Source organism: Podarcis cretensis (genome assembly GCF_951804945.1).
Source record: "Podarcis cretensis genome assembly, chromosome: 1".
Classification (NCBI taxonomy): Eukaryota; Metazoa; Chordata; class Lepidosauria; order Squamata; family Lacertidae; genus Podarcis; species Podarcis cretensis.
Window position 1 is genome coordinate 47,710,936 of NC_137170.1, and position 24,788 is coordinate 47,735,723.

Consider the following 24,788-nt stretch of genomic DNA (forward strand, 5'->3'; position numbering starts at 1 on the left):
TAAATGTACATTAAGGCCTTCTCAACATCTAAAATTCAAGATGGGGGGGGGGGGGGGGGAAGAAGAGATTTTACCAGAGGTGAATCACTGTTTTACAAAATGGATGGTTGTCTAATGCTATAGATGCTAGTTCTAAGATTTCAGAAATTGAAGAAAAGATTCAGACAGATCACCATGTGATGAATCTATTTTTCTCAACATGCAATTGAAGAGGGTGAAGTCATCAGACTGACAAATCCCCACAAAAAGGGCTAGGTTGAAAAGGCAACGAACACTGCACCAGTCTGCAAGTCAGCTTCTTAAGATAATAAAATTAAGAGTACAAGTATATAAGAGTAGATATTCATGTATAGATATAAATAGATATAGAAATTTTTACATTAAGAAGCACTCTGTTTGAATGGCAGCAGTCTTAATATCCATAGAGAAATGACAAGATAATTGGTGTGTTGAGGAATGCTAATCCTGTTTGAAAAAAGTTGGTATGTTGAAGGAAAGGCTATTTACATTATTAGGTGATGCATCTATCCTTGTCATAGCTAGCTTTCTAACAGAACAATCAAGCCAAAGTGGAAACTCCTCTCACCTCTACAAGTGTTATTCATTTTGTCCAGATAAAGTCATGGACATCCCTGGGAATATTTCTGGGTTTGGGTGGGTGTATTAATACTCCAAATTTTTAAAAAGCTAGTTTCTCACAAAACAAATGAGCAGAAGCCTGTCTGCACATTTTTGCCTCATCTCTCATGTTCTATAAATGCTAGAAACATAGGTCTCATCCACACTGGAGTTTAATGTGAAACTGAAGCTGCTTGTTTATCTATCTTATCTCCCTCATCCTGCTGTTTTTGGACTACAACTCCCATCATCCCAAGATCTCAGGACCAATGGTCAGAGATGATGGAAATTGTGGTCTGAAAACAACTGGAGACCCAAGTTTGGGAAATCCTGGCCTAAGGCTTTGCTTGTACTCATAGACCATGGTTTAAGCATTATGTGTGAACCAGTAGCTCTGTAGTGCAAGTTTGAAGTTCCTTTAGAAAGGTCCCAGCATTCTGTAGACTTTACACATCCAGGTCCCATACCTGGATGTAAAGTAATATACACTAGCCTTAAATTTAATGTGGTGTATGTGTGTGAGGGAGAGAGGGAGAGAGAGGGACAGAGAGGGACAGAGAGAAGGAAGGAGATGAGCTGGAAAGGAAACAGAACAGACAATCCTGTAACCTATTCCCAATCACTGAAGCTATGGCTAAGAGATCAAGAGCGTCATATTTGCACGAGCCTTGTACATCTGCAACACTGTGTGCACTGTAACACAATGTATATTTCTGCCATGCTTAGATCCAGATTCCCATGTGTTCCAAGACCCCCCTACAATAAAGGAAAGCAATCTCCATCCACATATGGAAATATTAAACTTGCTTCCTATTTCCAAACTCTCCACATTGTGCCTCTTTTCAAACTGCTGGGCCGCCAAGAATCACAGGTATGCCATTATCCATAGCATTCACTCCCCATGTCTGCTAGAAAGATCTAGAGACACCAATCATCATTTTAAAGAATATTACCTTGTATGGGAAACAGCATCACTAAGGCTAAAAGCACTGTTCTCTCTTGTTAAAGGGTTGGAGGCTGGTTGGCTTTTGGTATGAATGTCCAAGCTTAACGAAGACTCTGTCTTCCTGTCCATCATGTGGCTGTCTTTTTCTAAAGTCCGGTCTGCAATAGAGACTACTTCACTGGAACTGTGCCATAGTGGTGCCACTTTCTCTTTTACAAGTCCTGATCGGGGAGATGTTGCCGAGTTGCCCAGGGAGGCTGTGCTGCCATGGCTGGGGCCATAGGAGGTGGTATCAATGCCACTGTCAGCAGAAGTACCTTGAAGATAGTTGTAGCTATTCAGCTCTGACTCAGTCCTATCTCCACTGTCATACCACTTCTCCTCACTATGGACACTGGATGCATTGCTGGACAGCGTGTTGCTGCTTGAATGACTGGAGTAGTGGCTATCAGACTGCAAAAAGGGGAGAAATTGTAGATAAATTCAAAGTTTCGGGAGAAAATAAAATAAAATGGGAATAACTGTACAGTACTGAAGACCAAACATCCATAAGCCCAAATATAAAATTAACAAGAACAAAATTCATGAATACTGAACTCAAGACTTACGCTACAAGAGTTATGAGCCTGAAACACCCATCAACAGACCACTTTACAAATGAAACAGCCATTTCCACAATAATTTTCAGGCAGGACGCAGGTGGCGCTGTGGTCTAAACCAGTGGTTCTCAACCTTGGGTCCCCAGATGTTTTTGGCCTACAACTCCCATGATCCCTAGCTCACAGGACCAGTGGTCAGGGATGGTGGGAGTTGTAGTCCCAAAACATCTGGGGACCCAAGGTTGAGAAAGGCTGGTCTAAACCACTGAGCCTCTTGGGCTTGCCAATCAGAAGGTTGGTGGTTCAAATCCCTGCAACGGGATGAGCTCCCGTTGCTCTGTCCCAGCTCCTGCCAACCTAGCAGTTTGAAAGCATGCCAGTGCAAGTAGATAAATATGTATTGCTGCGGCGGGAAGGTAAACGGCGTTTCCATGCACTCTGGCTTCCATCACGGTGTTCTGTTTCACCAGAAGCAGTTTAGTCATGCTGGCCACATGACCCGGAAAGCTGTCTGCAGACAAATGCTTGCTCCCTCCACCTGAAAATGAGATGACTGCCGCACCCCATAGTTGCCTTTGACTGGACTTAACCGTCCAGGGGTCCTTTACCTTTTTACTTTTACAGTAATTTTCCATCAATTTGCTTTCAAATGCAAGTAAGTCCACTTTAAATTCATTGTTTAATATATTCATATTCAAACAAAGCAGAACAATTTGTCATATTGTCAGAAAGAAAGAAATCATTAGTGGAAAGTTATGAGCATGAAAATCTACATGTTCAGAGCTGAACCAGGTGAAATGAACCACAAGGATTCCAAGATTGGATTCAGACGTTCAAGACATCAGGGGAACAGAACACACCAAACAATCAACATCCTATGCATTTCACAGCATCTGAAGTGAAACTTTTGCATCTTTCTTCAAGGCAGCTGTATGCCAGTTAAAGCAACTGATTAATGAAGGAGTTAGGACAGCAGCAGCTCAGTATACAAGATGCCATGCTGAAGAATATGGATAAAACAAGTTACACTGGCAAATGTCTGCAACAGTTAAAAGTGTGTGTGTGTGTGTGAGAGAGAGAGCGAGAGCGAGAGAGAGAGCGAGAGAGAGCACACGAGAGAGAGGGCGGGCGAGCGAGCACACGAGAGAGCTTCAAATGCAAAAATGTGATGGTATGTACTATTAAAATAAAAAAGGATTTTAATGGTTTGGGGGAAATTCCTACTTCTCGGGCTAGTTCCTTCCCCTTTAGAAATCTGGCAATGCACCAATCTTTGCACATTGTTACAAGGGTCGTGTTTGTGCACTTTCGAGAGTGTGGATTAGTCAGACAAACACCACTGTGAGTCAGTTCACATGTCATGGTAAGCCATGGGTTATGGCTTGCTGTGAACAAGCAGTGGGCTAGAACGCGCTGCTCAGTTGCTCCCACTCTGCACCATTTTGTTTGGAGCTGGGAGAAACAACTATGAAGATTGACTCAGCATCACTTGTGAAAGAACATTTGTTTCTTCCCAAACAAACCATGAACAGAAGCAAAGATTTGTAGAGCAACTGCTCATGGCTTGTTTGCATGTAACGCAAAGCTTATGGTTTGTTTCTCCTGGCTCCAGGAAGGGCAGAGCAATGAAGGATTGAATGAGCAGCACGCACTCGTAAGCTGCTCATTCTTGGCAAGCCATAGTTTATTACCATGACATGTGAACCAGATCTCTCCAAGCAGAAATATTCAAAAGAAAAGTTAAGGCAGCAGGAGTGGGGGCACAGAATCACAGAATTGTAGAGTTGGAAGGTACCCCCAATAGTCATCTATTTCAAACCCCTGCGATGCAGGAATCTCAACTAAACAGAATGAAGAAAGGATTTAGGGCTATAAATAGTTTGCTGAAAGAACATATTAATGTTGGTAAGTCACCAAAGTCTAGCTTGTGGAATGCGCAACAAGCCAGACGGACTGAGCAGGAGGAATCTTATTTCTAGAATAATGAAGGTTCCCACAGATCTTTGGACTATCACACTATACTACTTTTGAGTTGGCAGCAAAACATTTCTATTAATAAACTTTATCTTAAAACTGCATTTAGCTCTGAAAATACTGAGGTCAGCTCTACTGCCATTTCCTCCATACTCTTAACAAGGACGTACAGGTTCAGGGAAAGTGAAGGATATTTTACCTTCGGAGAACTGCAGGGAGAGCAAAACAACTTTGCACAACAATTTTGAAAGTGGACTTACATGACCCTGCTTATTTGGAGACAAGTGGACTACTGGATCTTGCCTCATCAGCCTTCCAGTGGGGCTCTCTCTGAAGGATGGCAGTACCTTCGACACTGCAGGGAGATGGCATGTTGGTTCTGTAATGCAGCATGGAATACAGCATTTGCTTTCAGGAAGTTTGGTATTAAAACAGAAGAAGCTTAGAACCAAGAGAACTAAAAGCAGAGTATGCTTTCTCATCATCAGCAAAATTATTGTACCAGCAATAGGCATTGACAACTTTTAAATACACTACAAAAAATACCAATATATAAACAAGAAAGTAAAAAAGGAGTATGCCACCTCTTCACCTCCTGAACTAATGTTGGCTTACCTGATACAGTTTGTATCTTAATTATTTCGAACTACATAATTAGAATCAACTTTTTTTTTAAGACTGCATATGAGAGAGTACTTTTAACTGCCTTAAAACAGGAAACTAAACTATTCAAAGAAACCAACAGGTATCACTGTATTTGGGTTTCTACCTATGACATTGTCCTTTCACTCCAAAACCACACTTTCCCCTCTCTATCTGTTCCATTTTGTTCAGGTTGATATGGGGGCATTTTAGTTTCCACAGCAGATTTTTTTTGGGCAGCTATGTTCAGTGCCAACATTAACACACAAGGGAGGGTCTGCAAAAGTAATTCTGAGTAAGATTAACTTTACACATGTTGTTACCATCTCAACAGTATAAAAACACATGTGATTAAAGTATTCTGCCAAAATGGAAACTAGAGATCAGTATAATCACAGGTTTTTCCTGTTAAGCAGATATGGGGGATGGGGAATTACCAGATGGCTTTAATAATAAGGCGCAGCTCACTGAGCCTCTGAAGTTACTAGAACAAAAGTGTATCTTTTGAATCTGAGAATCGCATTTCATTTCCTGAACTCCTGAGGCATTCACTGAATACTTCAATCTGTCTCGAAGCCTACCTTATTTACACAGTAGCAGTCTGTTGTGATGACAAGAACGATAGTAAAAGCTGAGCATCTTCAGCTTCTCTAGCATTCAGCTAACCTAGGACAATGGAGTTACCCCCACCCACCAATCTAGCTGTCAATTATGGATACCTAGGATAACAGGAAGGATCTCCCAACTCCCAATTATCCTAGGAAGTCACAGAACCTTTCTGTCTTCAAAGTAACATCATATAGAATTTGTTCATGCTCTGATGTGGTATTCCAGGTAGTTAGATAAGCCCCTACAGAGAAGTTGAGCCTGTGTCAAATCTTATAGTTCTGGGAATCAGGTTGTCTCAGAACTTCTTTTGTTTTATTTTTTAAATATCCAGTTCAAGTACCACCATTTCCAGCTCCTATTCTTCTTTGCCTACATTCCCGCAATACACAAACCATGCCAGTTTGACCTGAGAACTGATGATGCAACAGACTTCCCTCCCAGACCTAACAGATACCAGGCTGGATGTGTTGTATCTGGTGTACTGCCAACCAGGAAGCCACACTCTCCACGCTGGAATCCTTAATCAAAGCTAGTCACACTGTATCAGTGTCACTGCCAAGATGAATGAAACCATAGTAAAATTCCTATTAATGCAAAAGCCTCAGCAGGATCTACCAGTGTCAGGTCACTGCTTCAGTAGCTACAAACGAAGAGAAACAGGTCTGTGTACTGAGATGCCAAATGAAGGCTTAACTTCATTTAATCTGCTGAGTCCTGAGGATCTTTCTTTCATCTAACTACTTAACTGCAACGCACCGTGCAAATACACCCAGCAGTAGAAAGTGATTCTCACCCAACTGTACATTTTTACTTAGATTTTATCTGCATTAAAAAATAATAATCTTTACATGGGTTGTTTATACTTTCAACCATCTAACAGTCAGCATATAGCACCATTAGAAAGGAAGCACTACAAAAAGAGCTACAGAAAAGGTAAAAATTAAATTAAGCTGATGCAGTACTGAAAAGAGATGAGGGTAAATAAGCAGTAGGGCCAAGCAATATTTGTAGCTGCACCACTGCTTCTTAAAAGATGCCCCAGGCACTGAACCATTATAAATGATCTATTCTCTAGAGAACTTTATTTCTACATCACATGATGTTCCCAGGTCTCAAGGACACAAAGTGCAGATGACAGTATACCTCACATTTAATCATTCAGTCTCACTAACAGGGGTAACATTAAAAAAATAAAATGAAATTGCTCCTTTTAAGGAAGGAACAGGTTGCCAAAGTCACCTTGTGGGGGAAACCATTTAACTGCTGCAGAAGTTGTTGCTTACCCATCTGGTCAGCAATGCTATCCTCACTTCTCTGCCAACTGGGGGTGGATTTGCCACTGCCACTCGTATCTGTGTTCTGCCTGTCGATGGAGGCAGGAGATCTTCGACTCATTCCAAATCTGAGGTAAAGAATTATTCTTTAGTCCCATACATGGTAAATGTGGTATACAGCAAACATCTCTTTACATCAAGAAGCCATACTTACACAATGCAATTCTGATACAAAGAATTTTTTATATATATAAAAAAGTATGCTTTTATTATTGTGGAGGTTTCTGACTTTCCATTTCTAGGATTATGAATTGTGAATATAACATCCTTCATAGGTAAACTCCACTACTGCTAGCCGAGTGTATGAAGAGCTAGGATTTAAAGGACTGTGGTAATAACTAACCCAAACATGAAATATGTGATCTTGTGATGCCCATTCCTGCACAGAGAAAAGTCTGAAAGATGGAACATGAACAACAAATACTCCTTTCATTGCTAGCCCCAAAAGGGCCTCAAAGCCAAAGTCAGCAACAAAACAGAGGGCTTCAGTCATACTTAAGGATTCTCTGAAAAGATACCTCACCATGAATTCGCTAGCAGTCCTTTCAGTAGACCTCCCAAATGTGAAAATGCCACATGGGGGTGCATTCTGACTGGCCAAGTTTTGTATGATACACAACTGAGGTTTATACACAGTGGAGGTGCAATCTGAGTGAGTGGGCCCATTGTGGGTTACTGAACAAGTGGTGGCTCAGATTCCCACCTGGATGGAGGCAGACGGATATCAGGGACAGCACAGTAAGACAGTGACAGGTATGGAATTATCCTGGCAGTTCCAGTGCCAGAAATGGTACCGAAAGCACTGTTGTCCCACTGAACTGGGGTGGGTACACTAATTCTAAAAATGCATCCAGGGCATCCAAATTGATCAACATTATCGGTGTGCATTTGCAGGAACTTTGCACATCTAATACATTATAATTAGACAAGCCAGGTGTGTAATGTCTGAGAGCACCTTGAGTCTAGAAGCAGTGGTAGCAGAGCATTGCACCTGGCCTTTCCCATAGATGACGCTCTCCTTGAAGCTGATTTATTTAACATAATTTTACAACACAAATGTGATGCTCCTGAGGTGTGTAGGGTGCTGTTAGGCAGCAAAGTCCGACTTCCTTACACTGAACAAGGGGAGAGAAATCAGTGGAATCCAATGGGTGTGCTCCCTCCACCTGGTCTTTTCTCAAGGGAAAAATTGACAGTAAGGGGTTTCCATTCTTGAAAGCCTCAGGGTGCAACCCTATACACACCTTCCTGGGAATAATTCCCACTGAACACAATGGGATTTATGTTTGAGTAAATATGCATATGATTGCCCTGTATGATACTGGAATGCTTTTGGGAAGTGGCTGTTCATGGATGAATTTCTGCACTCTGCTTTACTCACTTCACTACAGCTTTCAATGTTTTTGATTGCCACTTGTAAGAAACAATTGTACTCTAATTTCCTTCATACTAACAATCTGAAAATGGGTAGACTTTGTAACCACTAGATTTCAGTCACTTAAACCATTCAGAACTGTTGGTTGCAATCAAATTCGTCATTCATTTTAACAATGCTATAATCCCCTGTGGCTCACAGCTTCAGCACTGGTAAATAGCCATGGAGAAAAGATGTGAGCGAGTTGACAGAAGATGAGTAACAGGGAAAGGTGATAATGAAGATTTGTTGGCCTGGTGACTATGGATAGAAACTTTTATTATTGCTGCTACCTTGTTTATTCAAGTTTACAATCTGGACTTTCAGAACACAGCCATAGCCAGGAATCCTACCAACTCCATCAAGGATTCAGACATAGCAGCTGTCATGCAAGAATGCCATTACAACTCTGAAAGTGCATCACTGCTCCTATTCTGGGGTTCCCATTCAAAACTACAGCTAATAAAGAATGTGGAGGGACAATGGCCTTCTCATGTCCACTTGCAATACTGGATAGTATTTTTCACAAATCACAAAGTGCGAAGACATACAGGGCCAGTTGCAGTACAACATTTTACATATTCAGTGTTTGGGGGTAGGTGATAGAAGTTGGACAAAAAGATGTCTAGAAGTGGAAATAATTGGACAATATATGTTATTGTTTCAAAGACAATTTCATGAGCTGGGACTGTTGATAGGTTGCCTTTCAGCAACACTGTATTCCAAGACTAGAAGATAAAGTCTTCTGAAATGTTTTCACATATACTCATCAGTGGGAATTGCCTGAAAGCCACTTCATGGAAGCATAATGCTATTCTGGGAACTGGCCCCATAAAACAATTATTGAATTTTAATATACGCTCTGCCTTAAGTGTTAAAGACAGGCTAAGTCAAAACAAATGCTGGTCAGTTTCTAAGCAAGCCTACTTCAAACCATGGCTTATGAAGCTGGTCTGTTGAACTAAAGCTTGTTTCAAACCAAGATCTCTGGCTTGTAGAAAACCACTCAGAATTAGGGGAAATGCTAGCAAAGTCGTTCTCCAAAAACTTGTATAAAGAGAGAAGGAGAGGGGAAAGTATGAGTTTATGAGTCTTCTCTGGGCTTCTTCCTCCTGATACACATAGCAGTAAACCATAGTTTGGTGCTATGTATGAACCAGCCCAGTGAGTTTAACAACACTTGAAAAGAGGCTAAGTACTAATTTATACTCTTCTCCAGTCTCAACGAAACAGTACACAAAATAAACAAACATACGAGGGCCTACCCTTCGGGCATAGATTTTTGCCTGTAGGTGCCTCCACCAGAGCCAGTTTCACTGGAGGATGATAAGTTGCTGGGAGAGTTACGGCACTGCTGTGATCTTGCTAAGGCAATGGATGAAACGGTGACGTAAACATCAGAGCCAGGGGATAATCTGTTCAATACAAACAATCCCAAACATTACATTATTAAAGGAACCATTGCAGCACAAAGCTTGATAGAGCAACAACACTTTTGTGGGAACTGCCACATCAGCAGTGTCAATTCATTGAGACAGTAAGAAATGAAGCCAGCTGGAGGGCAGTATGTATTTTCCTCCATTAACCTGCTCCCTATGAAACAGCGGTGAAAGATTAGAGAGTGACAAAGGGGAGAAATGACTGTTTCCAAGGAGTTCCAGAAATAAAGTTGCTGAGTTGCATTTGCTATTTGCAAGCAAGGAATATTAACACGTAGCATATTTTATACAAATCCCAAATAAAATGTGATTTAACTAAACACCTCAGAACAAGCTTTAGCAAACCATTTTTTAAAAACGTTGTATTTACCAACATGATCTGCAAAACATGCCACAACTTTGCAAAATCAAATACTGGCATTTTAGGTAAAGCATATTTCCTCGGATAGTCAAGAAAACATGATGCAGGGTATTTACAGATACAAGTCCTTACATCACAGGAATGCTTCATTTTTAATAGCTCTGAACAAGTATAAAAAGACAATTGTTTGTCATAAGCTGGGTCTGGGGAACCTTTGGTCCTCCAAATGTTGATGAACTACAACTCCCATCATCCCCAGCAAACATGGGCAATAGCCAGGGATGCTGGGAATTGTAGTTCAGCAACTTCTGAAGGACTATGGGTTCCCCACACCTGGCATAATCAGTAGCTTAATGGCCTGTTCACCCAACCAGTCCCTGAATTCACTTTGCACTTTGATTTACTTACACACACTGTTTCACAGGTGGTGAAACAGTAAAAAACAGTTTCTGTTTTTATGATATGAGCCTCCCTGGACGTTTTTTAAACTGTCCAGCAGGAAGATAGTCGTACAACTGAGAAAGTGCAAAACATATGTAAGAAAAGGAAGCTTTCTTTGCTGGCTGGCTAGCTGACAGATGAGCGCAGCACTGCTCAACCCCAGTTGGGTTCTGAGTAGATCACAGCTTTCTTTCAGCTTCCAATGGTGGCCCAGCTTTACCACTGCACAACAACTGCCTATCCTCTGTTGTCTGTGTTCTGGTAAACTCTAGGACTAATGCAATGTGTTCAGAAACTGCAGCTGGTACAGAATTTGGCAGCCAGACCATTGATTGGGGCAGGATGGTTGGAACATATAACACAAATTCTGGGTACCACTTAGTTTCTGGACTCAATTTAAAGTGCTGATTCTTACCCCTAAAGCCTTATGTAGCTTAGGATCCACAGTACCTCAAGAACTGTCTCTCCCCACATGGACCCACCCAGAGCCTGTGATCACCATCTGACTCCCTTCTATTTGGAGCATGGACTATGGACTATTTGGAGCAGAGCTTTCCAGACTGTGTGTTGCGACACCTTAGTGTGTCGGCTGCACTGTGTAGGTGTGTCACACGAACACTCCCTGTGCTCCTTCCAGGGCTGGAAAGGGATTAGTTTAACCTCCGGTTTGGTAGTAAAACTGAATTACTGTGTCGTGAAATGATGCATGTATAAAAAGTGTGTCACCAACATGAAATGTTTGGAAAGCTCTGATTTGGAAGGTGGCAACACAAGAAAAGAGAAGTCTTTTTCTGATGCCTAAAGCTGGTGGGACGCGGGTGGCGCAGTGGGTTAAACCACAGAGCCTAGTACTTGCCAATCAGAAGGTTGGCAGTTCGAATCCCCGCGACGGGGTGAGCTCCCGTTACTCGGTCCCTGCTCCTGCTAACCTAGCAGTTCGAAAGCACGTCAAAGTGCAAGTAGATAAATAGGTACTGCTCTGGCGGGAAGGTAAACGGCGTTTCCGTGCGCTGCTCTGGTTCGCCAGAAGCTGCTTAGTCATGCAGGCCACCTGACCTGGAAGCTGTACACCGGCTCCCTCGGCCAATAAAGCAAGATGAGTGCCGCAACCCCAGAGTTGGTCACAACTGGACCTAATGGTCAGGGGTCCCTTTACCTTTACCTTAAAGCTGGATAAAGATGTGCTGGGCAAGCCTCCCTGGGGAGAGCATTCCACAATCAGGAGGCCACAAATGAAAAGGCCTATTCTCTTACTTTTGGCCCTTCACTTGAAGGATGTCATTGTGGCCTCTTCAAGTGGGGTGGGACCCATAGCCCTGCCTTTTGTTTACCTGTGTTTTCAGGCTGTGCTTTTAGGTTTTCATTGTTGTTTAGAATGAGCTTTAATGTAAGTCACGTTGGACTGCTTTTCAAGAAAATCGACCAACAAATATAATATAAAATAACAGCCAGATAGATTATTCTGGGCTGGTGGCCAGCAGGCTTGCCTTTGGCAAAGAACAGGCAGCTTGGCTAGCTGGGAAGGTTTGGTCTTGCCATGCACACCCATGTGTGCGATACAACTGCTGTTAAGGTGGAGTGCCTTACAAAGATTTGAAATGTACATAATAATAAATGTAAATAACATGTAATAACACACACAAAAAAAACCTAGCACAGCCAAAACTTTTGTTAAAGCAATATGTACACAACACATGCACCACAATATATATATATATTAAAATTAAAACATATATTAAATTGGCTAACATGGATGGGAAATCAGCTTCTCTCCTTTCTTGTCTAGGAACTGCTATCTTAGGAATAAAAAACAAAAAAACCCGTTATTGGACTAGGATTGTTTTGAGCAATATGGTGCCATGATAAAACGGCTAGCATATTTGCAAAGCTAAGCAGGGTGGTTGTTTTATTTGGTCAACTAGCATCCCTAGAAATGAGGTGTCTGCCATTTTGCTCAAATCAGTATTTTTAGTCTTGGTTAAACATTATTATTACCAGATGACTGCTCTGAAGTTCATGTCCCAACCATTTTGCCTGCTAATAATTAAATGCTGGCTGGCTGCAAGAGACTAAATTTCATTTTAAAAAATTCTACTGCATCTTGGGGCAGAAATCCAATTTAACAGCAGCAAAAGCATTGGCTTTGAGGTGCTATTATTGAAAACCAGACAGTTTGAATCATTTATCCAGTTCAAGGCTCTCTGCATATTCACTGAGGCATTAAAGCCATTTTCCAGGCTTCCATTTGCAAAGTTTAATTTTTCAGACAAATAATATGCTTATACCAAAAATATTTTGTTCTGAAATTCATGCTGAGGTTTCGTAATGCTGTTCTTTGGCAGTTCTTCTGCCTGTGTTTCTTTTAAATATTTATTTTAGTTGTTGCTTCTGTGCCTGAGGGCACCTGCTTTTTGCTCCCTGTATTTGCCTCAAAAATATGTTGCACATATTACAAAACGTCCCCTGCTGTGCCTTGTCCCTGAATTCTATAGTTATGAAATGGGTTAGGTAATGATATACGCAGCAGCAGAAAACTAAAAATGTAATTTGCAAGCTGCCTAAGGAGTGACTGCCAATATAGTGCCTTCACAGCTCAATTAAACACAGGTTCACTTGGAAGCAAGCTCCGAGGGGTTCTACCCAAAGGTGGCTTTGTGCTCCTGGAAAGTGATTTTATTTTGCAAGGTGGAGAACCTGATTTCCAGTTATTCTTCCTCACCTACCACAGCCCTCTTTACTCCATACTCAAAAGAGTTCCAGAGGGTGCTTCACCCCTCAAGAATAGCTTTTCAGATGGCAAGGGAGCTGCCACACCTTGTGCTCTCTGCTACTGCAAATATACACTGGCTACAACCCACTGTCTTCAACAGGAGTTTTTTCCAAGCAAGTGTGTGGGGTTGCAAAACATGTGGCATAAAGCGTTTTCCAATCTTTGTCCGCTTATCAGGTTTGTTATCGCAACAAGTTTCTATTTTTACTTATTTATTAAGTCTATATACCACCAAGCACAGGGAGCCTTATGGTATCAAAATACAAAAATACAAAGCAAAATAAGAAACAAAACAATAACAACACACACACACAGTTTAGAAGATCGTAGGTGGTTTAACTAGCCAAAGGCCTGGGAAAAGAGGAAAGTTTTCGCCTTGTGCCTAAAGATATGTGATGAAGGCGTCAGGAGAGCCTCTCCGAGGAGAGCATTACACAGATGGGGAGCTACCTCAGAAGCCCATTCTTGTCAAAAGCAATAACCAAATTACAACTAACAAGAAGCTCCCAGCATTCCTAACACATTTGGAAGAAGTGGCCCTGTGGTTATACTGGATGAAGGGTGGAATATAAATAACAAAACAAAACAAAGAAATGAAACTGGCCCACCTGAACACAGCAGAAACCCAACATCAAGGGTGTTTACTGTAGAAAGTAATACTTGACACTTTTAATTTCAGTGATTCTTTTCAGCTGTGAACTAGTTCATTGAGGGGAGAAGGGATGTAGGAGAGATAAAGCAAAAGTACATTTCATGGCATCAACACTCTACGGTGCCCAGGACTTGCTGTGAGCAGAACATATGACAGCCAAGAGCACACAGGCTTGCTCTATCAGTGTCAAATGAGCTTTAGTCAAAGCTTGGCTCTCTAAACAAAACTGGCTGTGCCACATGATAGCATGAAATGGCAGGAAGCATAGCTGGTATCAAGTGATCAAAAAAGAAAAAAAAGGGCCAATTTACTTGGTCCTTTTGGTGTGCACAAGAGAGTGTAGAAATGTTGTATTTCAGACTACATTTGCTTTGCATTCCAGCAATGTTGGGAAAATCCAGAATGTACAAAAAAGGTTGGTGGTTTTTTACATGTAAAACTAATTGTGTATTGTAGAAACAACATCAGCCAGAGACTTCACATGTTCTCTTCAGAAGGAAGAGAATTCTGATAAGATCTAAAATTGCAACAACAGGTATTGGTACCCCAAGTAAATGGCATTTCACTCTGCAATGCTATAATAACATTTTGCCTAAAAGCAGGCAAAGAATATCTGAGGAAAGAGAAGCACAATTATCTTGGAACTATCCCCCTTCTTTACTGACTACAGGCTTAGAGCTCATATGACCAATATAGTGAGGTCTTTCTTCCAACGGACTGTGTTATTCATATACTTTAAAGCTAGCCCTTCCATTTACCGAACCAATCTTCAACATGTGCTAATCCCCTAAAAAGTTCAAAATCCATTGATTTCAATGTGCAAAAAGGGGATGGAAATAAGGTTTTAGAGTGCTGAGGCAATTTGCCAAACGTGAACACAAGCAGAAGGGCTAGACCTACAGGCGATTCTTTCATATTCCAATATGAACTGCTTTTGCCCTTCTTGCCTTACAAGATGCTCTTTTCTTAATATAGATATAACAACACAGGCGTATGTGTTTCTGCAGGTTCGCAGAGGAAAATATAATTAGGGATGTTTTTCTTTTAAAAAAAGAATTTTTTAAACAATAGAGAGACATGAGTATATGTGCATTTCTTCATACTCCAGTTACTGGAAAAGTAAGGTGGCATGACTAGAATTGGCACCTGAAAACTATGAGTTAATCCCCAAATGCTGTGAACTAGTTTAGTGTCATTTCTTTTAGATACCAAGTACTTTCTGGAAGTGAATAAAAACATTTTGTTGAGGTGGGGGGTCGGATTTGATCTGGATAAGAAGCGGGGGAATTGGAATGTGAACTTGTGTGCCTGAGAGTTCTTTCTGCTGTTGTTTCGAAAGTCTCAGAATGCTGCAACATACCTTGGAGGAAAGACAACACACAAATTAGTTATCTACCTTCTACTCTCCAGTGGCCGCCCGTCACTAGAAATACTGCGTGGAATATTGGCTGCTCGCTCTGGGGGAGGCATTTTCCCTTCACCTTTCCCTGAGGCAACCCTAGTGGTCGCGGGACTTTGCATCTGGGATGGCATTTGCTGCCCATGAGGCCCTTGTCCCTTGTTAGCATTTCTCTGCCATTTGTTGTTATTCCTGAAAGGGAACTTGAACTCGTATGGAACGCCGCCGTCGTTCATTTTGTATTCCATCACCGGCATGCGATTAATTTCTGAAAAACTTCTGAAAGAGAAAGAAGAAAGCATAATGCAACTCTGAAATAAGGGAGAAAAGTACACTCGTTACCTTGGAAGTCAAGTGGAATCCGTTCCAGAAGTCCGTTCAACTTCCAAAACGTTCAGAAGCCAAAGTGCGGCTTCTGATTGGCTGCAGGAAGCTCCGGAGCCGATCAGAAGCCGCGAAAGCCCCGTCGGATGTTTGGCTTCCCAAAATAGTTCACAAACTGAAACACTCACTTCTGGGTTTGCGGCGTTCGGGAGCCAAAACGTTCGAGAACTAAGGTGTTCGAAAACCAAGGTTTTTGCAATATACCCTTATATGACAGCAATTGTGATACCCCTACTCTTGCGTGCTAAATCTGGCCCAGACTGGTTAGTTACACATTAATTCTATCCCTAATTTATAGGGCACTAGCCAATCAAGTCATACTCAGACACAAGGAAATCAACTGACTTAAACTAACTAATGTTTCTGTATGTCTAACACTTGATATCTCCCATAGTCTCTGGAACAGAAGTCTGGTCATATCACCTGAACTTCCCCCCCCCCAAAAAAATCAATTACAATCCTAAAAACAGAAAGAAGACCGACTGAATTCAGTGGACTTACAGCAGAATAAATATGCTTAGGGTAATGAAGTAAAGTTTGGATTCAGAGATCCTGGAAATGGAACTCAGATCAATGGGGCTTACTCTCAGGAAACTGGGTATAGGATTGCAGCCTAAATGTTATTTTAAGAATTGCATTTAGGAAATAACTAAAAATACTGAACTTCAAAAATGACAGGGTTTTCTTGCCTTGATGTTCTATTCTTCTACTTCAAGGCTATGCAAGTTTTATATTATATGAACAGGTGGTTTTTGAAAAATATCTGAAAGCAGCAATATGAATGATGGCTAATAACATTTGCCAAATTGTAAACATCAATTGCCCTAACTTTGAGCTGACTTATCTTAAAACATGCATTTAACACAGAACTAGCTGTTAGGAAAAGGAGATAGCCTCTCACATAATATTTGTTCATTCTGCTCCAGGAGAAAGGTTCTATTCTTTCATACCCTGGCACTTGACTTTTGTACAGATAGGTGTGGGAAACCTGTTGATGACTGCTAACGGCTGTAAACCCCTTGCTTTTTCCCGTAAGACCAATTGCAGTCGTTAACAGTTGTCAACAGGTTTACCACAACTATCAGTCAATCACCCCTCCCCACCCTCTCACCAGAAGTCTAGTGACTTCTGTTTCAATTTATCTGAAGAAGTGTGCATGCACACGAAAGCTCATACCAATTACAAACTTAGTTGGTCTCTAAGGTGCTACTGGAAGGAATTTTTTTATTTTGTTTCGACTATGGTAGACCAACACAGCTACCTAACTATAACTAGAACTTTTGTATAGAGAGTTAAAGTAAAAGGTGAAACTCATCTCAAGTTATTCTGAGGTCAGGCTGAAGGATCCAAATACTGTGTTTTTTGCTCTATAAGACTCACTTTTTCCCTCCTACAAAGTAAGGGGAAATGTGTGTGTGTCTTATGGAGCAAATGCAGGCTGTACAGCTATCCCAGAAGCCAGAACAGCAAGAGGGATTGCTGCTTTCACTGTGCAGCGATCCCTCTTGCTGTTCTGGCTTCTGAGATTCAGAATATTCTTTTTCTTGTTTTTCTCCTCCAAAAACTGGGTGCGTCTTGTGGTCTGGTGCGTCTTATAGAGCGAAAAATATGGTAATAAAAACAGGCAGGGGCTCCTTCAAAATAAGTATATATGTAGATCCCCAGCTTAAAGCGCAAATGGTGTTTTTGTTCAGTGAAGTGTTAAAATAGCTATATGACATTTAAAGATTTTGCAGTATCTCACGTGCATTTATTTAAAAAGTGAGTATCACCAACATAAATGCAGCTATGAGATGCAGCTATTCAAAGGCTACGTAATTATTAACTGACTAGTGAGAATGTAAGCAAACACAAGCACTAGCAATCTGACTTGAGAATACTCAGCATCACCAATGCTTCCTTCAAAGACATTATACATGTAACACGATCCAGTGGGATGCTTTGACATATCAATGGCAATGCAGAAGCACTCCCATACTATAAGAATAAATAGCTAAAGGTAAAGGTAAAGGGAGCCCTGACCATTAGGTCCAGACGTGACCCACTCTGGGGTTGCGGCGCTCATCTCGCTTTAGTGGCCAAGGGAGCCGACGTTTGTCCGCAGACAGCTTCCAGGTCATGTGGCCAGCATGACTAAGCCGCTTCTGGCGAACCAGAGCAGCACGCAGAAATGCCGTTTACCTTCCCGCCAGAGCAGTACCTATTTATCTACTTGCACTTTGTGCTTTCGAACTGCTAGGAGCAGGGACCGAACAACGGGAGCTCACCCCGTCGTGGGGATTCAAACTGCTGACCTTCTGATTGGCAAGTCCTAGGCTCTGTGGTTTAACCCACAGCGTCATCGGTGCCCCAAACATATTTATCTAAGAATAAATAGGTCCCCTTTAAAAACACAGTAACCACCTACGACTCTACATCCATAGCCAAATTAATGTGAAATGCGACTCTTATTTTTATATAGATCAAGTTAGAACAAAATTTCTGCTTTATAAATTCGGAGTACACCCTGAAAAAGTCAGCAGCAGATAGAACTCATTTATCCCCCCACAAATAAAAATACCTTCGTGGGGTACAATCCTCATGAGGTGGGATAATGACAACCTTCACAGTAACTGAAGTCCGCAGGAGATCAATCATTTGCTCATGGCTCAGAGTAGCTACAGCCACAGTGCAAATTTCCACTAATCTGCTGCCTTGTCGTAATCCTGCTTGCCAAGCATAGCCATAAGGTTCAACATCTGCCACAATTCCTTCATAGTTCACATGGAAACCAAGCTGGCCTAGTCCATTACGACGTAAAGTCATTTCCACTGACTCACAGCCCTTTGTCACAAGCTGAGAAGTGAAAAGAGATGGGAAGAGTTTAGTGCCATTAATTACATTCAGTGGGAGACAAATACATGGGGCAGTTTTTTAAAAAATGGTACATGAAGCAAGATGGGACAATGATATTCCTTATTTTGACAGCTACTGCTGTGTACAGTTTTCAGTGCAAGTTGGCTAGGTTACTACTGGATGAAAATCCAGGCACAGTCAGATTTTGTATAAATCACTGGCTTTAGAACTTTATGAAAATTATAGAAGCATTAAGGTAATGTAGCAATACATCTGGACAATTCATGGGTGGGGTTATATACCAGTATTCATGGTTAGGCTGACAGAATGTTCCTTTATATTATTATATCCCTATTGATTCGATAAATTGGTAGTTCTTTGTAATTTAGTCATCTTATTTACTGGCATGCAGCTATCTACACAAAATGCAAACTTGATCTAATGGCTAAGTGATCCTGCTAATTATGAATATTTTTGAATGCAATAGACAAATGCAGCTTTTTTCATGTCGTAGAGACTGCTATTTTCTGAATAAGAGAATAAAATGCAGTTGCTACTAGAATAGGTAGAAACTATAACATTAAGTCTTGAATAATATTTGATACATGTCAGGGACTGTGCTACGTGTCAATGCTCCTGTGGCAATACACTACCCAAAGGTCTCAGTTAATGACTGAACAAGCAATGGGCAATAAGTAAGAAGGTATTCTTTGTCCTAGTCTGCTTGCAACTTTGGAGAACTGGGAGAAGAATTAGAAAATAATTTCCATTAATATTTTTGCACAATTACATCACAAGTTGAGGGACTGTTTCACTATCAACGGACCTGTTACCAAAATCTAAGAATGGATCCAAACCATGTTAATGTTTTCATAACAGTTCTTTGAATTTACTCATGCCTGAAGACCAGATCTACATATTTAGAGAGGGGGAGGGGGGGGAGAGAGGGAGAACAAACTCTAACCTCTAGCCTTTTGACAATCTCTTTGATATCTTCAGGGTTTTTGAAACTCTCCACAGAAACACATTCACCCCTTTCATAGAAAATTTTGACACTTGTGTCTGTTGAAGTCCACCCTATGACATCTCTGCAGGAACAATTGAACACAACACTCTTTGTATCTTGTTCAATGATAACAACAAATTCATTAGAAATCCCCAGGAGACAGTCTATATCTACACCCTTGCTATAGTCTTTAGCACGGAGACTCCATACAACAGCACCAGAACTGTGGAGTTCTACTCCTGGATGAGGCTTGGACTTCTCCTTCTTCTTAGAGGCAAGTGAGATGAAGGGGAATTTGCCCGAAGGGTCAATGGGTGTGTTTGTGACATTCTTCTCTGCCAAATCTTTCAAGTATTCCTGACGGGTTCTGGTGGCCATGGCACGGAACTTCTCTGATTTATGAGCTGCATTCTCAGCATTGATCACTTTAGCAAGTAAGAAGTCCCTGAATACATTGGATTTGGGGAAGGTAATGCCTTTAGGGATTGGTGGTCCAAACGATGGCACATCTCTGGATCTCGTCGCAGCAACGCTACATAAAGGAAAAGGAAATGTGAGTTAATGATGAGCTGAATCCACGGAACTCATCTTTCTATTCTGTGTTTCACTTCTTTGCTTTGATCTTTAGAAACGGCAAAATTTATGATCTACAACAGGGTAGCATGGCCTAGCAGTACAAACAAGAACAGAAAACAGTCACAGCCTCTTTTCTCCCAAATCAAAGACCTTGACCCCACTCAGCACTGAAATTGCTGGTTGGGGATTCATGAAACAGCATTCTAGTGTTCCCTACTTCACATGGGAGCCAATGCTTTAACAAACAAGCAACAGTACTGCTTTACAGCAGAGCAGCTGTGTTAGCCTTCTGTAGCAAGCACAACCAAGAGTCTTGTGGCACCTTAAGACTAAGACATTTACTACCTGAGACTTCATGGACAACAGTCCTGAAAAGTATTTCTACTGAAATACTATGTCTTACTTCTTAAGAATAGACTTCTCCAGTATTTTATTCCAAAGGGTAGTATGTTAAATTTGACTGAATTCATCTGTTCTTCTTGGATGTTTTCCAGAGGGAGCAATATATTGCTATCTTTCACAACCACATTCTCTGCTCCCTAGGTGTGAATTCCTAAGAAACTCCATGCATATAAACAATGTGAGAAAGCCACCATGAATCTGGCATACATGGTTTCCAGACTGCTTTTCAACTCGCCAGAATTTTATTATTTTATTTTCATACACACTGAATTAACCCAGGCTAGGATTATCACCAGGTTAATATGAAGCCCACTTGGCCATTTTTGAAGCTTGGCCTCAATGCAAGGCAGCTAACTCTGGTTCTAAAGTATCCAATTAACTCACATGCTCTTTCTTTTGTGGAAAAAAAGTAGAAATGTTAACTGGTTCTCAGCCTGCCAAGTACTTAATGTTAAACCCAAAAACAGTTTTCCTGAAAATTAACAGTAAAAAAGCATTGTAAAATAAAGCATAAAAAATTCCAAAATGTGGTTAGCCTCTGTGTGTTCACAAAGTAATAGGTACCTGTAACAGACGTTGTCGGTGCATGGATTGTGCACACGGACAATGACAAAGACATGCTGGAAGTGAGAGCGAATATTCTTTGGGCTGAATGACTCTGCTCCAGGTTCTTGGAAAACGATGGTCACAATATCATTTCCAATATGTCGTTTTCTTAAGAGCTATGAGGGTAAAGACAAGAAACATAAGGTATTGGGGGGGGAGTACCCCCTTATAGCATATTATGCATTATTCTAGTTAATTAATGTTTGCGAATCATGGAATATTGTAAATTATTTCATTCAATGTTTTATTCTGAGCAAGTAAATGAGAAATTGGCCAATATATGACATGCTGAAACTAACGACTAGCATCTTGCACCCCCTGTTTCCATAACAACAGCTACACATCTATTTTAATACCAAGAAATGTCTTCATAACAGACAGATTTTGAATGTCTCTAGAATCAAATTTATCGTAATATAACACTATGTTTGTCTACTTGCTACTTTCTTCCAACCATTATAAATTGTTCACAACCTAGACAATGTTCTTCTGTGCATTAAAACTGTGTTTTTGTATTTGATAGTGGCAGTGTTACCAAACAAATTATTGTTATGCTTTTTTTGTCAACTTATTCTTTTTCTCCTGAAAAGAATGCCAGAAAGCTTCCTTTAAATTACAGCATAGCACTAACCATCTGTATGATAAAACTGACCATTTAAAATATAATGAGATTAAAGTATGTTCATGAGCAGGCAGAATCAACTAAACCATGTTATTGTTCCTTGAATTCAATGCTAGCTCCTTGAATTAACAATTGTTTTGTGGTTTGTTTGTTTTCTGTTTAAATCAGATATAAATTCCAGCTATACATAGACTTCCGCAGCTCAGTTCAATTCAAACAATGATTAGCGAAAATTTAAAAAATTAAAATGATATCAAAGAGGGCAATGTATGTGGTAAAGTATATAGTAATCACTCAAGAAAGAAACTAGATATTGCCTTTAAAGGTACCCCTGACCGTTAGCTCTAGTCGCGGACGACTCTGGGGTTGCATGTTCATCTCACTCTATAGGCCAAGGGAGCCGGCGTTTGTCCGCAGACAGCTTCCGGGTCATGTGGCCAGCATGACTAAGCCACTTCTGGCGAACCAGAGCAGCACACAGAAATGCCGTTTACCTTCCTGCCAGAGCGGTACCTATTTATCTACTTGCACTTTGACGTGCTTTCGAACTGCTAGGTGGGCAGGAGCTGGGACCGAACAACGGACGCTCACCCCGTCATGGGGATTTGAATTGCTGACCTTCCGATCGGCAAGCCCTAGACCACAGCGCCCCCCGCGCCCCCTGGATATTGCCTTTACGAATGTAAAAAAGTGCCATGGGACACATGGGGTGGATCCAAGTGTGCCCTTCTTCTAGCACATGGGGACGCAACCTGTATGCTAAGGGCCACATGTGAATGGCAAGGAGCGAAGAGTGGCGGCAGCAGGCAAAAGAGAGGATACCCCATGTACTTTTGGTTTTGGCATTGCCCATGCACTGGCTTTGACCCTAACTCCCACTGGTATGCAGTCCTTGGCAGAAAAAAGGTTCCCCACCCATGCACTAGCACACAATTTCTTCCACTCATGAAAGGGCTGCTTCCTACCCCAAACCTAGGTAAATTCTTCAGTTTGCATATGCTCTTGTACAAGACTTATACCACACTATCATAGCGCTACCCCAAGCTGAATGTATCAACTCGGCTGAAGTTTAGTCACTGGCTCTAAGCAGTAAAAACACAAGATTCCCCCAAAGTTGTCTGAAGTTTCATTTTTTGAGTGCAATAGTTGAATAAGACAAGGTTTTCCAGTAAAAGATAGTTCACATGGAGGGAAACTTCAAAGGGGGGGGGAACACCCCTTCTGTACTCCAGACTGCCATCTCTCTCTCTGACTCCATCACAGCTCTCACGTGAAAGCAAATGATCTTGAAAAAGCTATGCTGATCAGATTTACTACCTAACTCACATTTCCTAAAGAGAAACAAACTTTAAATCAGCCCCAGATTTGTTCATTCCCAAAATCTTAAGCCATCACTAGCCAACTTGTCTACTGCAACATAACTTCTTGCAGCCACTTGGAAGTTTTTAAACAGCTCAAACATCTTGGAGGATCTTAATGAAACAATGCAAATGGGTGGGGAAAACATTATCACTCAATGAGCAATGTTGTTTCAGAGCATTCCAAACCTACTTGGTGCATTTATACTGATTCAGATGCAAGACTGCAGCAAGTTTTTTCTTGCTGCTAGGAATTAACACTTGAATACTATAGCTGTAAGTTGTATATAGACTTATGCTATGGTGTCATACATCATGAAATTTCTTCTGCAATGAACCAAATTCTCCAGTTAGTGTAAACTGTGGCTTGTTTAAACAAGACAGAATTCAACAGAGGTTTATGACTATGACCCATTCACAAAGCAGTCTAAAGAAAACCTAGCTCCTCCTAATTCAGATACAATGGTACATTTCGGTTAGTTTAAAACAGGAAACAAATGCCTCTAATCTCTTATTCATGGCTGCACTAGGGAGGATAGGGGAGGGGAAATCATGTCTGTCAAAAGCTTTCTTCCGCTTATTCACACACTGCTAAATAATGTTTTAGTGTTACACCTGTAATGGACCCACAGAATTCTTTACACAGTGAAAATGAATCCTACCTGTTGCTTGTTGTTAGGTGTGTAGGGCAGCATGGTGGAAACATGGAACATGATTTCATAGTCCTTGTACGTTGTATAAAGAGAGTGGGTGCCAGTAGAATCAGCTAAGATTCAAATAACAAAAGAAATCCAACTTACTATTTTAAAATACTTTTACATAAGCTGCAAAACTGCGTGATGTTGTAAGCATCAGCTATGGGAACAATCGTGCAATAGCATCAAGAACAACATGAAAAATACAAACAAAATCTGAAAGGGAGGTAGTACGTAATAGAGATGGAATAATTTATCACCTTTGGCTGCTTCCACTTTTTCATTTCGCCCCACTCTTAATCTCAGTATGATATATTTCGGCATCAGTTTGTGATTTTTTTAAAAAAGGAAGACCACACAAAAATTCACAGGCACTTTACTGCACATTTCTCCTGAAGTACATACCTGAATGCCTTTTTCCTAACATACACATTTTACAAGAGATGTTCCCTAATATAATGCATTATGTATGATATGTACAATCCCCTCTACCCAAAGAATACATATGATAAGTAATTTAACTAACAGACTAGTTTTAAAGCTCTTTGATATAGGAAAACTATGATTACAATTTATTTTTTTTAATATTTGAACAAAAAAATTATATTTTAATACAGGTCTGCACAATTTGTGACCTATCAAGCTACACCAACTACATACAGTGTGGCAGGTGCTTAAAGTTCTGCAATTCTGCAGTCATGGGGGGGGCAGAAGGATTATTAAGCCTTTTATTACTGCTGTTAAACGGTAATCTATGATGGGTCACAAGTTGTACAGGCCTCTTTTAATTGCCTATCTGGGCCCTAGTACTACTCTCAATATGGCTCCCAAGACTACATTTTAAAATCAGAACCAGCATTGGTTTCTGCAGGGGTGGTCTCTTGCTGCTGATACCAGAATCCTTTAAGGAAAGTCCATCTGCACTGTGCCCTCATCCCAATTAGATGTGTTGCTGATTTTGTCCCTTGTTTGCCTGCCTGGTAGAAGGAAAACTTCAAAACCAAGGCCTAAAACTTGAGAAACAGATGGGAAAGGATGGCAGCATATTTCACACAGCAGCAAGTATTTGGGAAAAGGTTCTTGCCGAACGTAAATACAGCCTTCTC

At 40.9% G+C, this 24,788-nt stretch overlaps 1 protein-coding gene and 1 long non-coding RNA gene across 8 annotated transcripts in view; one reads left to right on the forward strand and one right to left on the reverse strand.

Annotated features, from left to right (window-relative positions):
* Positions 1 to 24,788, reverse strand: part of SIPA1L1 (signal induced proliferation associated 1 like 1) — a 163,683-nt gene that overhangs the window by 18,319 nt on the left and 120,576 nt on the right. For 5 of the 7 annotated variants that reach the window (XM_079989840.1, XM_079989837.1, XM_079989835.1 and 2 more), the window contains 9 exons: positions 23,650 to 23,753; positions 20,966 to 21,123; positions 19,382 to 19,955; positions 18,143 to 18,417; positions 15,196 to 15,477; positions 9,402 to 9,551; positions 6,672 to 6,790; positions 4,398 to 4,516; positions 1,572 to 2,017 (listed from right to left, as the gene is read on the reverse strand). In XM_079989840.1, coding sequence (XP_079845966.1) covers positions 1,572 to 2,017; positions 4,398 to 4,516; positions 6,672 to 6,790; positions 9,402 to 9,551; positions 15,196 to 15,477; positions 18,143 to 18,417; positions 19,382 to 19,955; positions 20,966 to 21,123; positions 23,650 to 23,753 — 2,227 coding nt within the window. The remainder of the gene's footprint in view (positions 1 to 1,571; positions 2,018 to 4,397; positions 4,517 to 6,671; positions 6,791 to 9,401; positions 9,552 to 15,195; positions 15,478 to 18,142; positions 18,418 to 19,381; positions 19,956 to 20,965; positions 21,124 to 23,649; positions 23,754 to 24,788) is intronic. The other 2 variants (XM_079989839.1, XM_079989841.1) reach the window with 2 other exon arrangements.
* LOC307224097 overlaps positions 13,854 to 24,788 on the forward strand; it is a 58,144-nt gene continuing 47,209 nt past the window's right edge. Inside the window, exons 1-2 of the long non-coding RNA XR_013842423.1 lie at positions 13,854 to 14,214; positions 24,300 to 24,345. This is a non-coding gene — a long non-coding RNA (uncharacterized lncRNA). The remainder of the gene's footprint in view (positions 14,215 to 24,299; positions 24,346 to 24,788) is intronic.